Source organism: Pristiophorus japonicus, chromosome 26 (assembly GCF_044704955.1).
Source record: "Pristiophorus japonicus isolate sPriJap1 chromosome 26, sPriJap1.hap1, whole genome shotgun sequence".
Taxonomy (NCBI): Eukaryota; Metazoa; Chordata; class Chondrichthyes; family Pristiophoridae; genus Pristiophorus; species Pristiophorus japonicus.
The window spans coordinates 14,520,277-14,534,836 of NC_092002.1; the positions used below are offsets into that span (position 1 = coordinate 14,520,277).

Here is a 14,560-nt window from a genome sequence, read left to right on the forward strand (position 1 = left end):
TCGGGGAAGAGGGAGGGGGTGGGGGGCGGGGGAGAGAGAGAGAGAGAAACTGGGGGAGAGAGAGAGACTGGGGGGAGAGAGTGAGAGACTCCGGGGAGAAGGAGGGGGTAGAGAGAGAGAGAGACTGGAGGGGAGAGAGAGAGACTGGGACGAATGAGGGGGAGAGAGAGGGACTGGGGGAGAGAGAGAGAGACTGGGGGAGAGAGGGAGAGACTGGAGGAGAGAGAGAGAGAGAGACTGAGGGGAAAGAGAGGGATCAGGGGGAGTGAGGGAGACAGAGTGAGGGAGACTGGGGTGGGTTTGAGAGAGAGGCTGGGGGAGAGGGAGGGAGGGAGGGAGGCTGGGGGAGAGTGGTGGGGACTGGGGGAGACCAGGAGACTGGGTGCTGTGTGTCGCAGGGTCCTGCATTTGCTGTCCAGATTAGCAGCCACATGGTGAGTGGGAGCGACACTGAGAGAGGAGTGGCCAGTAAACAGTGACCACAGGAACAGGAAGAGGCCATGCAGCCCCTCGAGCCAGTTCCAACCTTCAATGAGATCATGGCTGATCTGTATCCCGTCACCATTTGCCCGCCTTGGCTCCATATCCCTCGGTAAAAATCTGGCAAAAATCTATCCATTTCAGATTGAGCTAGCATCTATTGCTCTGTGTGAGAGAGATTTACAGACTTCTACCGCCCTTTGTGTGAAGAAGTGTCTCTGTCCTGAACGGCCTGGCTCTGATTTTAAGGTTATGTCCCCTTGTCCGAGACTACTCCGTCAATTCCTTTCAACATCCTAAAAGCCTCAATCAGATCACCCCTAATATTGCAGGGAGTACAAGCCTTGTTCATGTTATCTCTCCTCATAATCGAACGCTTGGAGCCCGGGTAATGGTCTGCTAAATCTGGGCTGCACTCCCTCCAATATTCTTTCGCAGGTGCAGTGCCCAGAACAATACACAGTACGTCAGTTGTTGTCTAACCAGGGCTTTAGCAACACTTCCCCACCCCTTTATATTTTAGCTATGTAATTACAATTAGCCTTTACTTAAGAAGATAAGAAAATAAGAAATAGGAGCAGGAGTAGGCCATACGGCTCCTCGAGCCTGCTCCATCATTCAATAAGATCATGGCTGATCTGATCATGGACTCAGCTCCACTTCTCTGCCCGCTCTCCATAACCCCTTAATCCCTTATCGTTTAAGAAACTGTCTATTTCTGTCTTGAATTTATTCAATGACCCAGCTTCCACAGCTCTCTGAGGCAGCGAATTCCACAGATTCACAACCCTCTGAGAAGAAATCTCTCCTCATCTCAGTTTTAAATGGGCGGTCCCTTATTCTAAGATCATGCCCTCTAGTTCTAGTCTCCCCTATCAGTGGAAACATCCTCTCTGCATCCACCTTGTCAAGCCCCCTCATAATTTTATATGTTTCGATAAGATCACCTCTCATTCTTCTGAATTCCAATGAGTAGAGGCCCAACTTAGGCGCTAATGCTTTCAAACGTTAAAAAAAAATTTGCGTTTGCGATCCAGGAAGGAAGTGGAGTACCAAATCAAACGCTTCACATCCTTCCCGGAGCGCAAAAAGGCAGGGCCGTAGGGGTGCAGTGTTGGCGCGATCCGACGCACCTGCCCTCCCTTAAAGGGAAGGGTCATCGCTGCAGCCTCTGCAAAACAAGTCTTACCTTCTCCGCAAGATCCTGCAAATCCCCTGGGAAGACAGACGCACCAACATTAGCGTCCTCAACCAGGCCAACATCCCCAGCATTGAAGCACTGACCGCACTCGACCAGCTCCGCTGGGCGGGCCACATCGTTTGCAAGCCCGACATGAGACTCCCAAAGCAAGCGTTCTACTCGGAACTCCTTCACGGCAAGCGAGCCCTAGGTGGGCAGAGGAAACGTTACAAGGACACCCTCAAAGCCTCCCTGATAAAATGCGACATCCCCACCGACACCTGGGAGTCCCTGGCCAAAGACCGCCCTAAGTGGAAGAAGAGCAGCTGGGAGGACGCTGAGCACCTCGAGTCTCGTCGCCGAGAGCATGCAGAAACCAAGCGCAGGCAAGCCCACCCACCCTTTCCTTCAACCACTGTCTGTCCCACCTATGACAGAGACTGTAATTCCTGTATTGGACTGTTCAGTCACCTGAGAACTCACTTTTAGAGTGGAAGCAAGTCTTCCTCGATTCCGAGGGACTGCCTATGATGATGACCTTCTCCCCGATGGCAGCCGCGATCCGGTCCCATCGTCCCGTGCACTGCAGCAGAGTGCCGGGCTGATCGATCGCAGGCAGGAAGCAAGGGAAAAAATTGAAAGAGAGACTTTTCTTTTTTACTTACCTTGGCCACCTCGACTTTAAGCATCGCCACCCCACCGCCACCCCCGCCCCCCACCCCCCCGGCCTCCCGAACAACTGCCGGTGTTTTCAGTTCGGGTCTGGAGCGCTAGCTGGGCGATGCACACGCAATGACATCATGATTTACGGGTGCAGGAGATGGGGGCGCAATTCCGTACACCCCCGCCGCAAACCCCCCGCCAAATATGGCGGGTCGATCTCACCGCGCCCGGTCGATGAGTCGTTAGCGTGAGTCGCTGGGGGGAGGGGGAGCAATTTCTAGGCCCATGGATTCTCACTGGACGAAGCAAGGGGAGGGGGGGAAAGAGAGAAGGAAGGTTCTTGAACTGAGGGCTAGTAGTTCACGCAATGCCTCACCACAAGTTGAATCCAAAATTGGCTTGGAGGTAGGAAGCAAAGGGTAATGATTGATGGATGTTTTTGTGCCTGGAAGGATGTTTCCAGTGGGGTTCCGCAGGGCTCAGTACTGGGTCCCTTGCTTTTTGTGGTATATGTCAACAAATTAGGTTTGAATATAGGGAGTATGATTAAGAAGTTTGCAGACGACACTAACATTGGCTGTGTGGTTGATAATGAAGAGGAAAGTCATGGGCTGCAGGAGGATATCAATCTACTGGTCAGGTGGGCAGAGCAGTGGCAAATGGAATTTAATTCAGAGAAGTGTGAGGTGATGCACTTTAGGAGGGCTAATAAGGAAAGGGTATACATATTAAGCGGTAGGCCACTTAATAGTGTAGATGAAAAAGGAACCTTGGAGTGCTTGTCCACAGATCCCTGAAAGTAGCAGGCCAGGTGAATAAGGTGGTTAAGAAGGCATACGGAATGCTTGCCTCTATTGATCGAGGCATAGAATATAAGAGCAGGGAGGTTATGCTTAAATTGTATAATACTTTGGTTAGGCCACAGCTGGAGTACCGCGTGCAGTTCTGGTCGCCATATTATAGGAAGGACGTGATTGCACTCGAGACGGTGCAGAGGAGGTTTACTAGGATGCTGCCTGGAATGGAGAATCTTAGTTATGAGGACAGATTGGATAGGCTGGGTTTGTTCTCATTGGAACAGAGGAGGTTGAGAGGAGACCTCATTGAGGTGTAGAAAATATTGAGGAGCCTAGACATGGTGGATAGTAAGGGTCTATTTCCATTGGTGGAGGGGGCTATTACGAGTTTTAAGGTTGTTGGTGGAAAGTTTAAAAGGGATTTGACGGGGGGCTTTTTTACGCAGAAGGTTGTGGGGATCTGGAACTAGCTGCCTGGAAGAGTGGTGGATGCAGAAACCCTCACCACTTTTAAGAGATGGTTGGATGGGCACTTAAAGAGCAGTAACCTGCAGGGTTACGGACCTAGAGCTGGTAATTGGCATTAGACTGGATGACCTTTTGTTGGATGGAGCAGATATAATGGTAATTACTGCAGGGAATAAAATACGGTCAGGGTGATCTCCTGGATGGGTTGGAGAGGAATTTTCCCAGATTTTTTTCTCCCTAAATTGGCCTGGGTTTTTATCTGGTTTTTGCCTCTCCCAGGAGATCACATGGCTTCGGTTGGGGTGGAGTGTAGAATGTTTCAGTGTAAGGGGTGTCGCAGTTGTGTGGGGCGGACTGGTTGGGCTGGGTGCTCTTTGCCTTTCCGTCATTGTTCATAGGTTTATATGTAACCTTTAGGGCTGCTGACCGAGGGCCGTGTGGCTCTTTGTCGGCCGGTGCAGACATGATGGACCAAAATGGCTTCTTTCCGCGCTGCAAATTTCCATGTTTCTAAGTGGCTATTGAGGCAGAGATGAGAGCATCATGTAAAAGGGGATGGGATAAGTGTTACATTTAGAATAACTCCACAAGACTGTATATCTTAAGCTCAAACTGTTGTGACCTTGGTCTCTTTAATGTAACTCCAGAGTGAGGAGGCAGATGGTAAGACTGCCTTTTATACCTGCTTGCCCAGGGTGTGCAGGTGACCCTTGGGTGTGCCCCCTGGTGGCAAGTCTTACACATTGGTAATGTTTACATACATAACAATAAGTATTTGAAAAGGAGGGTCTGGGGGATGGGGTTATTGGAGGGTCCCAGACCAGATAATGGTTTGGGAATGTTGGCGCTGAGTTTAGATCAGGATGATGTGCCCTGTGATAACTTTAACATGATTTCTACACATTGGTTGCAAACAAGGTTCAAAGCAACCAACACTGGGACCTAAAAGATACTGCAGTACTCATTTACTATTTTCCATATCGTGGATCATTTTAATTTTTTAATTTGGGGGTTCACTGTTAATTGGAGATTCCAATTTTGCAGCCAACTTGATTTCCGTCCCTCTGAGAGATAACAGTATGTTCAACCCTATCCTGATTGTGTTGTTACAAAGTTGGTGTGTCTATGGCGCAATGCCTTCCTTCAAACAATGTTTTCAATCAGCCTTGCGTCAATGAATGCTCTCTCTCTCTCTCTTTCAGATCAGCCATGATCTTATTGAATGGCGGGGCAGGCTCGAGGGGCTAGATGGCCTACTCCTGTTCCTAATTCTTATGTTCTTATGTTAACCATTTAATGTAATGATGTTTTCAACATGACTGAGCCTGTCTGAGAGACGTCCCTTCAATGCACCTTCTTCCGCATTGCTAGTTGCCTCACGCAACATGTCACATTTGTGTGCACGTGATCCAATGTTCCCCGTGTAAAAAATTACTTTAAAGGTGATGAGGGTTTCTGCCTCTACCACCCTTTCAGGCAGTGAGTTCCAGACCCCCACCACCACAACTCCTGCTCTGATGAAGGGGCTCACTGGTATTGTTGGACTGATGTGAATTGTCAATCTTAACTTTATTACCGTAAAAAAATCCTATTTACAGCAAGGGAACGGTAGCAGAGTGGGTATGTTACTGGATTAGTAATGCTGGATTAATGATCCGGTGACATAAGTTCAAATCCCACTGCGGCAGCTGGGGAATTTAAATTCAGTTAATTAAATAAACCTGGAATCAAAAAGCTAGTATCAGTAATGGTGACCATGAAACTACCAGATAGTCGTAAAAATCCATCTGGTTCACTAATGTCCTTCAGGGAAGGAAGTCTGCCGCCCTTACCCGGTCTGGCCTATATGTGACTCCAGACCCACAGCAACATGGTTGACTCTTAACTGCCCTCTGAAATGGCCCAGCGAGACACTCCATTGTAAAGTGCTACGACAAAGTCAGCACTGTGGGAGCACCTTCACCACATGGACTGTAGTGGTTCAAGAAAAACATAAGAAATAGGAGCAGGAGTCGGCCATTTGGCCCCTCGAGCCTGCTCCGCCATTTAATAAGATCATGGCTGATCTGATCATAGACTCAGCTCCACTTCCCTGCCCGTCCCCATAACCCTTTACTCCCTTAACACTCAAAAATCTGTCTATCTCCGCCTTAAATATATTCAATTTTTTTTTTTTTAATTCGTTGCCAATCTTTCCAATTCTTTGTCAAATCACAAACGCCAGAGGTCACCTTGCACACATCAAGGATCACTCTGCGCCAATGCTCTTAGCCAAAAGGCCTAGAGCCACTGCACCGTTCCTGGAAGTACTGCAATACCAGGTTCGTGCCATGGAGGTGGATGGGTCAGGCCCCCTACACACCTCCTATTTCCAAAAAGCATAGGAGAATCACCTTCCTGATCCAGGGAGAACCACGTTGGGGTCATGGTTACTCCCCTGTCAGGTCAGTTACGCATGATCTTAGCCAAAAGGCCGAGAAGCGATGCCTTAAATATATTCAATGACCCACTCCACAGCTCCCTGGGACAGAGAATTCCACAGATTTACAATCTTCTGAGAGAAGAAATTCCTCCTCAGCTCAGTTTTAAATGGGCGGCCTCTTATTTTTAGACTATGTCCCTTAGTTTTAGTTTCCCCTATGAGTGGAAATATCCTCCCTGCATCCACCTTGTCGTTATACAGGTATAACATATCCCTTATATGTTACGCAGGTTGAACCTCCCTTATGCGGAACCCTCGGGACCTGGCCTGTTCTGGATAAGGGATGTTTCCGGACGAGGGGTGGTCATGTTAAATTGGATGGTACAAGTACTGAGCAAGGAGATATCGGGGTTGGCTGGCTTGGGGCTGAAGGTGACTCACCACCGCCTTCTCGAGCGCAATTAGGGATGGGCAATAAATGCCGCCCTTGCCAGCGATGCTCACGTCCTGTGAATGAATACATAAAAAAAAATGAGCAGGAACCACCTGGACTGGATGCTTGAATAAAATTGATCACTGTTCTCGAGTGCTTGAACGGCTACTTGTATCTTACCAATTTCAGAAACAAACAATGCCCAGACTTGCTGGTTTTACAGCAGAGTGCTTGCGATTACATTTTGGAGATAATGTTCCCTTGAAGCTGCATGGCTGTGCAGCGCTCTGCAGCTCCCATGCAGCCAGCTCACTGCAGGAGGACAAAACGCACAAGCGAGGTATTTTGAATGGGCCACGCACCCGAAGATGTTTTTAAAGGGACATTGCCCATCCCTGCCCTCCCCTCCCGTACGCTCTGTGTCGTTAGCTGATGAAGGACACTGAATGGATTAAAGCTCGGCCTTTGAGGCTAAACATTGCTGTGTCTTGTCACCATTTGATGATATTCTTAAGCAGACATGACTTTTGTTATGTATGTAATGACTCGATAGATTGAATACTGTAAACTAATACAGGTATAAACCTGGCTCTGCTTTATTTGGGCTCAAAAGTGATTACATTACAAGATGGTTTCCCTTTTATACCTGGGCTGCACACATGTGCGTACAGCCCAATGACCTCTGACAGTGGCGCCACCTGGTGGCTAGTAACCCCAAGCATACATACATGACAACTTTAAATTTGCAACACCACTGGACCTGCACTTTACACCATCCTGTGCAGCAAAGGCTGCTCTGTCGGTAATCTTGCAGCATCACCACAGATGCTGTTGCGAAACTCATGGTCACTAGTAACAGAGGAACAGGAAGCCCATCGTGGCTGTTCTGGAGAATCGCACATGTTTCAGTTGCATATGGTTTTGGATTAAAAATAAGTCACACTGTCTTTGAAATAATTTTAGTGGCTCAGTGGATCAGTAGGTTGTGGGTTTCAGTCCCACTCCAGCGACTTGAGCACATAAATCTAGGCTGACACTCCCAGTGCTGAGGGACTGCTGCACTGTCGGAGGTGCCGTCTTTCGGGTGAGACGTTAAACCAAGGCCCTGTCTGCCCTCTCAGGTGGATGTAAAAGATCCCGTGGTACTATTTTGAAGCAGAGCAGGGGAGTTTATCCCTCAATCAACATAACAAAAACAGACTATCTGGTCATTATCACAGTGCTGTTTGTGGGAGCTTGCTGTGCGCTAATTGGCGGCTGTGTTTCCCACATTACAACAGTTGACTACACTTCAAAAAGTACTTAATTGGCTGTAAAGCGCTTTGAGACGTCTGGTGGTCATGAAAGGCGCTATAGAAATGCAAGTCTATTTTTCCTTCAGGGCTGGATGGATGGAGCCTCGGCTTGGGGAACCAATGTTTCGCCAGCTAAAAATCACCACCATTACAGGGGATCCGTGGTGGGCAGGGGATGGGGGGACACTGGGAAGGGGAGTATTGAGAAGAGAGCGATTTCTGAAGAAATTCCACAGCCACAGAATCTCGGGGATAAAATGGGCCTTGAGTATTCTTCTAAGTCTACTTATCCCTTCTTTCAGATAATCCCCTTCATTGGCACTATATTTGGTGGACTGCAAGATGGGAAGATGGTGATAGTTCAAGGGCAGGTGCCTGGACACGCTAAGAGGTAAGGATACCAGGAGGCTCAATCGAAGAAACTCTGGCCCTGCAACTCTTCGAGTTCTCTACGCTCCTCCAAGTCCCGCCGCTTGTGCAGTCCATGCCCGCATGCAGCAAGATCTGGACAACATTCAGGCTTGAGCTGATAAGTGGCAAGTAACATTCGCGCCACACAAGTGCCAGGCAATGACCATCTCCAACAAGTGAGAATCTAACCACCTCCCCTTGACATTCAGCAGCATTACCATCACCGAATCCCCCATCATTAACATCCTGGGGGTCACCATTGACCAGAAACTTAACTGGACCAGCCACATAAATACTGTGGCAACAAAAGCAGGTCAGAGGCTGGGTATTCTGCGGCGAGTGTCTCACCTCCTGACTCCCCAGAGCCTTTCCACCATCGACAAGACACAAGTCAGGAGTGTGATGGAATACTCTCCACTTGCCTGGATGAGTGTAACTCCAACAACACTCAAGAAGCTCGATACCATCCAGGACAAAGCAGCCCGCTTGATTGGCACCCCATCCACCACCTTCAACATTCACTCCCTCCACCACCGGCGCCCCCTGGCTGCAGTGTGTACCATTTACAAGATGCACTGCAGCAACTCGCCAAGGCTTCTTCGGCAGCACCTCCCAAACCCGCGACCTCTACCACCTAGAAGGACAAGGGCAGCAGGTGCATGGGAACACCACCACCTCCACGTTCCCCTCCAAGTCACACACCATCCTGACTTGGAAATATATCGGCCGTTCCTTCATCGTCGCTGGGTCAAAATCCTGGAACTCCCTCCCCAACAGCACTGTGGGGGCACCTTCACCACACGAACTGCAGCGGTTCAAGAGGGTGGCTCACCACCTTCTCAAGGGGCAATTAGGGATGGGCAATAAATGCCGGCCTTGCCAGCGACGCCCACATCCCAGGAACAAATAAATAAAAATGTTAAAATGCCCTATTTTCATCGCCCAACCATTGGCGGCCGTGCCTTCAGCTGCCTGGGCCCTAAGCTCTGGAACTCCCTCCCTAAAGCTCTTGACCTCTCTCCCTCTTTAAGACGCTCCTTACAACCTACGTCTTCGACCAAGCTTTCGGTCACCTGTCCCTAACATCTAGTTATGTGGCTCGGTATCAAATTTATCTGTTTGTCTGTAACACTCCTGTGAAGCGCCTTGGGACATTTTACTACGTTAAAGGCGCTATATAAATAAAAATTATTGTTGTTGGTGGTGTAGTCTATATGACACCAATATGATCATCTCTGCTTGCAACTGTCTGCAAGAATTTCCATGACAGTTTGAAGTTGGCTGAGCTGGGCCTGCTGAGATTGCAATCAGTCCTTTACAAGGGATACCCCTCCCTTCCCTTCCCCTTCCCCTTACAGTTTGACCCACTCGAATGGTCCCTGGTGAACTGCTACTATAAAGCCACTTCAAACAATTCAGATTTGAGTACCGCAACTGGTGAAGTTGAAAAATAGAAATGGAATGTAACATTTCCTGTTGTTAATTCTGAAGATTTTCGAGGGCTTGCTCCCTTGATGCAAAAGTTCCGGTGGGAATTGTACGCGTTGAGCTTCTCTCGGGTGGGTTACAGCCCTCACCCAACGCATCCAAAACTGTTTTGCAAGCAGTGTTTCAGTAAGATGTCCACCTCCCCCGCTAATACATAATGAGAAACAGAAATCTAAATTAAGAAACAGCCATCATCATCACATGCGGTGCCTGTCAAAGTCTTCCGTGTTGAGGGACTTTCTGCGAATAATGGCACCCCCCACCACCAGGGACCCACCATAAATAATAGCATGCTCCCAGGAACCTCATTCAAATAATGGCACCATCCCAGGGCCCCCGTAAAATAATGCAGCTGTCCCAGGGCCCCCCCCCTTCAAATAATAGCACGGTCCCAGGGTCCCCTTCAAATAGTGGCACGGTCCCAGGGCCCTCCTCCAAATAATGGCACGGTCCCAGGGCCCTCTTTCAAATAATGGTACAGTCCCAGGGCCCCTCTTCAAATAGTGGCACGGTCGCAGGGCCCTCCTTCAAATAATGGCACGGTCCCAGGGCCTTCTTTCAAATAATGGCACCGTCCCAGGGCCCCCGTCAAATAATGCAGCTGTCCCAGGGCCCTCTTTCAAATAATGGCACCGTCCCAGGGCCCCCGTCAAATAATGCAGCTGTCCCAGGGCCCCCATCTTTCAAATAATAGCATGGCCCCAGGGCCCCCTTCAAATAGTGGCACGGTCCCAGGGCCCTCTTTCAAATAATGGCACAGTCCCAGGGCCCCTCTTCAAATAGTGGCACGGTCGCAGGGCCCTCCTTCAAATAATGGCATGGTCCCAGGGCCTTCTTTCAAATAATGGCACCGTCCCAGGACCCCCGTCAAATAATGCAGCTGTCCCAGGGCCCACTTTCAAATAATGGCACAGTCCCAGGGCCCCCCTTCAAATAATGGCACGTTCCCAGGGCCCTCCTTCAAATAATAGCACAGTCCCTGGGCCGCCTTTCAAATAATAGCACGGTCCTAGTGACCCCCAATAAAAATAATAACATGGTCCCATGGACCTCCCTTTGATTAATGGCACACTCCCAGTGACCCCCCTTTAAATAATAGCATGCCCCCAGGGACCCACTATATATAAGAACATGACTACAGTCTGGTGTTGTGTGAGCAGAGAGACATGGGGGGGGGGGGGGTATATGTGCACAAATTGTTGAAGATGGCACCTCAGATTGAGAAAGCAATTAAATAAGCATACGGGATCCTTAATAAAGAGAGGCATAGAATACAAAAGCAAGGAGGTTATGATGAACCTGTATAAAACACTGGTTCAACCCCAACTGGAGTGTTGTGTTCAATTCTGGGCCCCGCACTTTAGGAAGGCTGTGAAGGCCTTAGAGAGTGTGCAGAGAGGATTCACAACAATGGTTCCAGGGACTTCAGTTCCGTGAGAAGTTGGGGTTGTTCCCTTTGGAGCAGAGAAGGTTGAGAGGAGATTTGATCGAGGTGTTCAAATCATGAGGGGTCTGGACAGAGTAGATCGAGAGAAACTGTTCCCATTGGCGGAAGGGTCGAGAACCAGAGGACACAGATTTAAGGTGTTTGGCAGAAGAACCAAAGGCGACATAAGGAAAAACATTTTTTTATGCAGCAAGTGGTTAGGATCTGGAATGCACTGCCTGAGAGGGTGGTCATCATCATAGGCCGTCCCTTGAAATCGAGGAAGACTTGCTTCCACTCTAAAAGTGAGTTCTCAGGTGACTGAACAGTCCAATACGGGAATTACAGTCTCTGTCACAGGTGGGACAGACAGTGGTTGAAGGAAAGGGTGGGTGGGACTGGTTTGCCGCACGCTCGATTTCTGCATGCTCTCGGCGACGAGACTCGAGGTGCTCAGCGCCCTCCCGGATGCACTTCCTCCACTTGGGGTGGTCTTTGGCCAGGGACTCCCAGGTGCCGGTGGGGATGTTGCTCTTTATCAGGGAGGCTTTAAGGGTGTCCCTGAAACCTTTCCTCTGCCCACCTGGGGCTCGCTTGCCGTGTAGGAGTTGCGAGTAGAGCGCTTGCTTTGGGAGTCTCGTGTCGGCCATGCGGACAATGTGGCCCGCCCAACGGAGCTGGTCGAGTGTGGTCAGTGCTTCGCTGCTGGGGAGGTTGGCCTGATCGAGGACACTAACGTTGGTGCGTCTGTTGTGGAGGCGGACTCAATCACTGCTTTCAAAAGGTAACTGGATAAGTACCTGAAGGAAAATCATTTGCAGCGGGGGGGGGGGGAGTGGGACTGGCTGAGGTGCTCTTGCAGGGAGCCGGCACAGGCTCGACGGGCCGAATGGCCCCCTTGGCGCTGTAACCATTCCATGATTCAATGAACGTGTTCGCTGGCCATGCTGGTGGCGGAGGCCGTTCCTGAGCCGACGGGAGCGCGGTTCGGCACAGTGCGGGCACTTCGGGGAGGCTAACCGGTCCCAATTTGTTCTTGTGCCTTTTGTAGGTTCACGGTGGACTTTCAGTGTGGCAACATTGCACAGCCACGTTCCGATGTCGCCTTTCACTTCAACCTGCGCTACGACGAGGGCAGCGTGGTGGTCTGCAACACCTTGGAGCGCCAGTGTTGGGGAAGTGAGGAGAGGAAGCACCACATCCCCATCACCCAGGGCTCCTACTTCGAGCTGATCTTTCACGTGCGCACATACTGCTTCCAGGTACGCAGAGGGACTCATTGACTCCATGGGAACAGGCTCTAGATATTTACCCCTCCTCCTGTGGGCAGGTGCCTGGCCTCCATGACTGAAATCCAGCACTGACTGTCCAGGGTGGCTCCAAGGTGCATTGTGTTGCAGCACTGCTGCGAGAGGACATCAATAAAGTTATTGCCAAACCTCCGGCAATGACCTGACGTTTCCAGGAATGACCTGAACTAATTCCAGACCATTTGCAGAGAACAAATTTGCATTGGAGGCAGTTCAGAGAAGGTTCACGAGGTTGACTCCTGGGATGAAGGGGTTGTCTTATGAAGAAAGGTTGAGCAGGTTGGGCCTATACTCATTGCAGTTTAGAAGAATGAGAGGTGATCTTATTGAGGCATAAGATTCTGAGGGGGCTTGACAGGGTAGATGCAGAGAGGATGTTTCCCCCTCGTAGGGGAATCTAGAATTGGGGGCCATAGTTTCAGAATAAGGGGTCGCACATTTAAAACGGAAATGAGGAGGAATTTCTTCTCTCTGAGGGTTGTGACTCTTTGGAATTCTCTGCCCCAGAGAGCTGTGGAGGCTGGGTCATTGAATATATTTAAGGTGGAGATAGACAGACTCATGAATGATAAGGGAGTCGAGGGTTATGGGGAGTGGGCGGGGAAGCGGAGCTGAGTCATGATCAGATCAGCCATGATTTTATTAAATGGCGGAGCAGGCTCGAGGGGCCAATTGGCCGACTGTTGCTCCTATTTCTTATGTTTTTATGTAAGGCGGGAGAAAAGTCATAGGGGCAAGAACAAAACGTGTGTTTTGGAAATATTTTCTTTGAGCACTTTTGTTAGTTTAAAAAAAATGTTGGACATGGAGGGAGAAGGGGTTTAAAAAAAAAGGCCATTTGACCCAACAGTTAAGAATCATCCAATCGGGTAATGAAGAATCTGTCCTATTTCCAATTGGCCTGGGAAGGCGGGGCCTACGAGGATGGACATGTTGGGTGACCAATGGGAATGTGGGGCGGGGCGGAGTGAGTCAGGAGGTCATGTGACGAAACCTCCAGGAATATGTCCATCCAGGATTGGCAACCCAATCCTCCAGCAGGACATGAGTTGGACATGTGGCCCTGGGATGTGGGATGAAGAGGCAGTACCGTTGTGCCGGGTGGAGTGGGCAGAAACCTTTAGCCAGAAATGCAACATCTCCGTATAAGTGGAACAAGTCCTGAGTCTCGGGAACTGAATTTAAGTCTTACACGGGTGAAGGGAGGCGAATAAATCCGAAAAGGAATTCAGGAGAAACTTCGTTACCCAGAGAGTGGTGAGAATGTGGAACTCGCTGTCACAGGGAGTGTTTGAGGCGAATTAAATAGATGCATTTAAGGGGAAGCTGGATAAACACGTGAGGGAGAAAGGAATAGAAGGATTTGCAGATAGGGGTGAGATTAAAGGGGGGGGGGAGGAGGCTGGTGTGGAGCATAAACACCAGCACAGACCCGTTGGGCTGAATGGCCTGTTTCTCGGCTGTACATTTGATGTAAGAATAAAGCTGTGGTGTTTTAATGCCAAACAATAGTACCAGACTATCTTTGGCCAAACTGGGGTAACCAAAGACACCCCAACTCCTACTCCAGTTAGTTATCAGAGCCATATCTAGGTCCTGCTGATGTCTGGGTCCACAAGGCCATTGAACTACCTGGTAACCGTGGAAACCGCCGCAAAAAATCGTTGACCATTCCATCTGTTTCCTGTAGGGAAAGGAAAGGTCCAGTTTTAGGTTTCTTTCTCCGGCACAGGAACAGGCCATTTCTGCTCCACTCGCGCCTCCTCCCGTCTTTCCCCATCGAAATCGATCAGCATAACCCTCTATTCCCTTCTCCCTCATCGAGGGGTGTGCTGACTGGGTGAGATGGAGGAGGCTCGCGTGGAGTCGAAACTCTGGCAGTGACCTGTCGGGGGCGGGGGGGGGGGCCTGTTTCTGTGCTGTACATTCTATGTAAGACGCCAAGGAGCTGAGATTTCATAAGTAACTCGATTTGCTTTTCTGGCAAAGGTTTCGGTAAATGGTCAGCATTTTCTGGAGTTCAACCACAGGCTTCCCTTCAGCCGAGTGGACACGATCAAGGTTTCAGGAGATGTCCATGTGAATGCCATCACCTTCAGAAGCCCCACTGTAAGTACCTCACCACCATTTGTCACATAGACATAGACATAGAAAATAGGTGCAGGAGTAGGCCATTCGGCCCTTCGA

General features: G+C 49.7%; 1 protein-coding gene and 1 pseudogene across 4 annotated transcripts in view; one reads left to right on the forward strand and one right to left on the reverse strand.

The window, feature by feature from the left end:
• LOC139239215 (galectin-9-like) overlaps positions 1 to 14,560 on the forward strand; it is a 38,467-nt gene that overhangs the window by 924 nt on the left and 22,983 nt on the right. For all 4 annotated transcript variants that reach the window (XM_070867890.1, XM_070867889.1, XM_070867892.1 and 1 more), the window contains exons 2-4: positions 8,041 to 8,129; positions 12,115 to 12,325; positions 14,363 to 14,482. In XM_070867890.1, coding sequence (XP_070723991.1) covers positions 8,041 to 8,129; positions 12,115 to 12,325; positions 14,363 to 14,482 — 420 coding nt within the window. The remainder of the gene's footprint in view (positions 1 to 8,040; positions 8,130 to 12,114; positions 12,326 to 14,362; positions 14,483 to 14,560) is intronic.
• On the reverse strand, positions 5,873 to 6,073 carry LOC139239266 (U2 spliceosomal RNA; annotated as a pseudogene).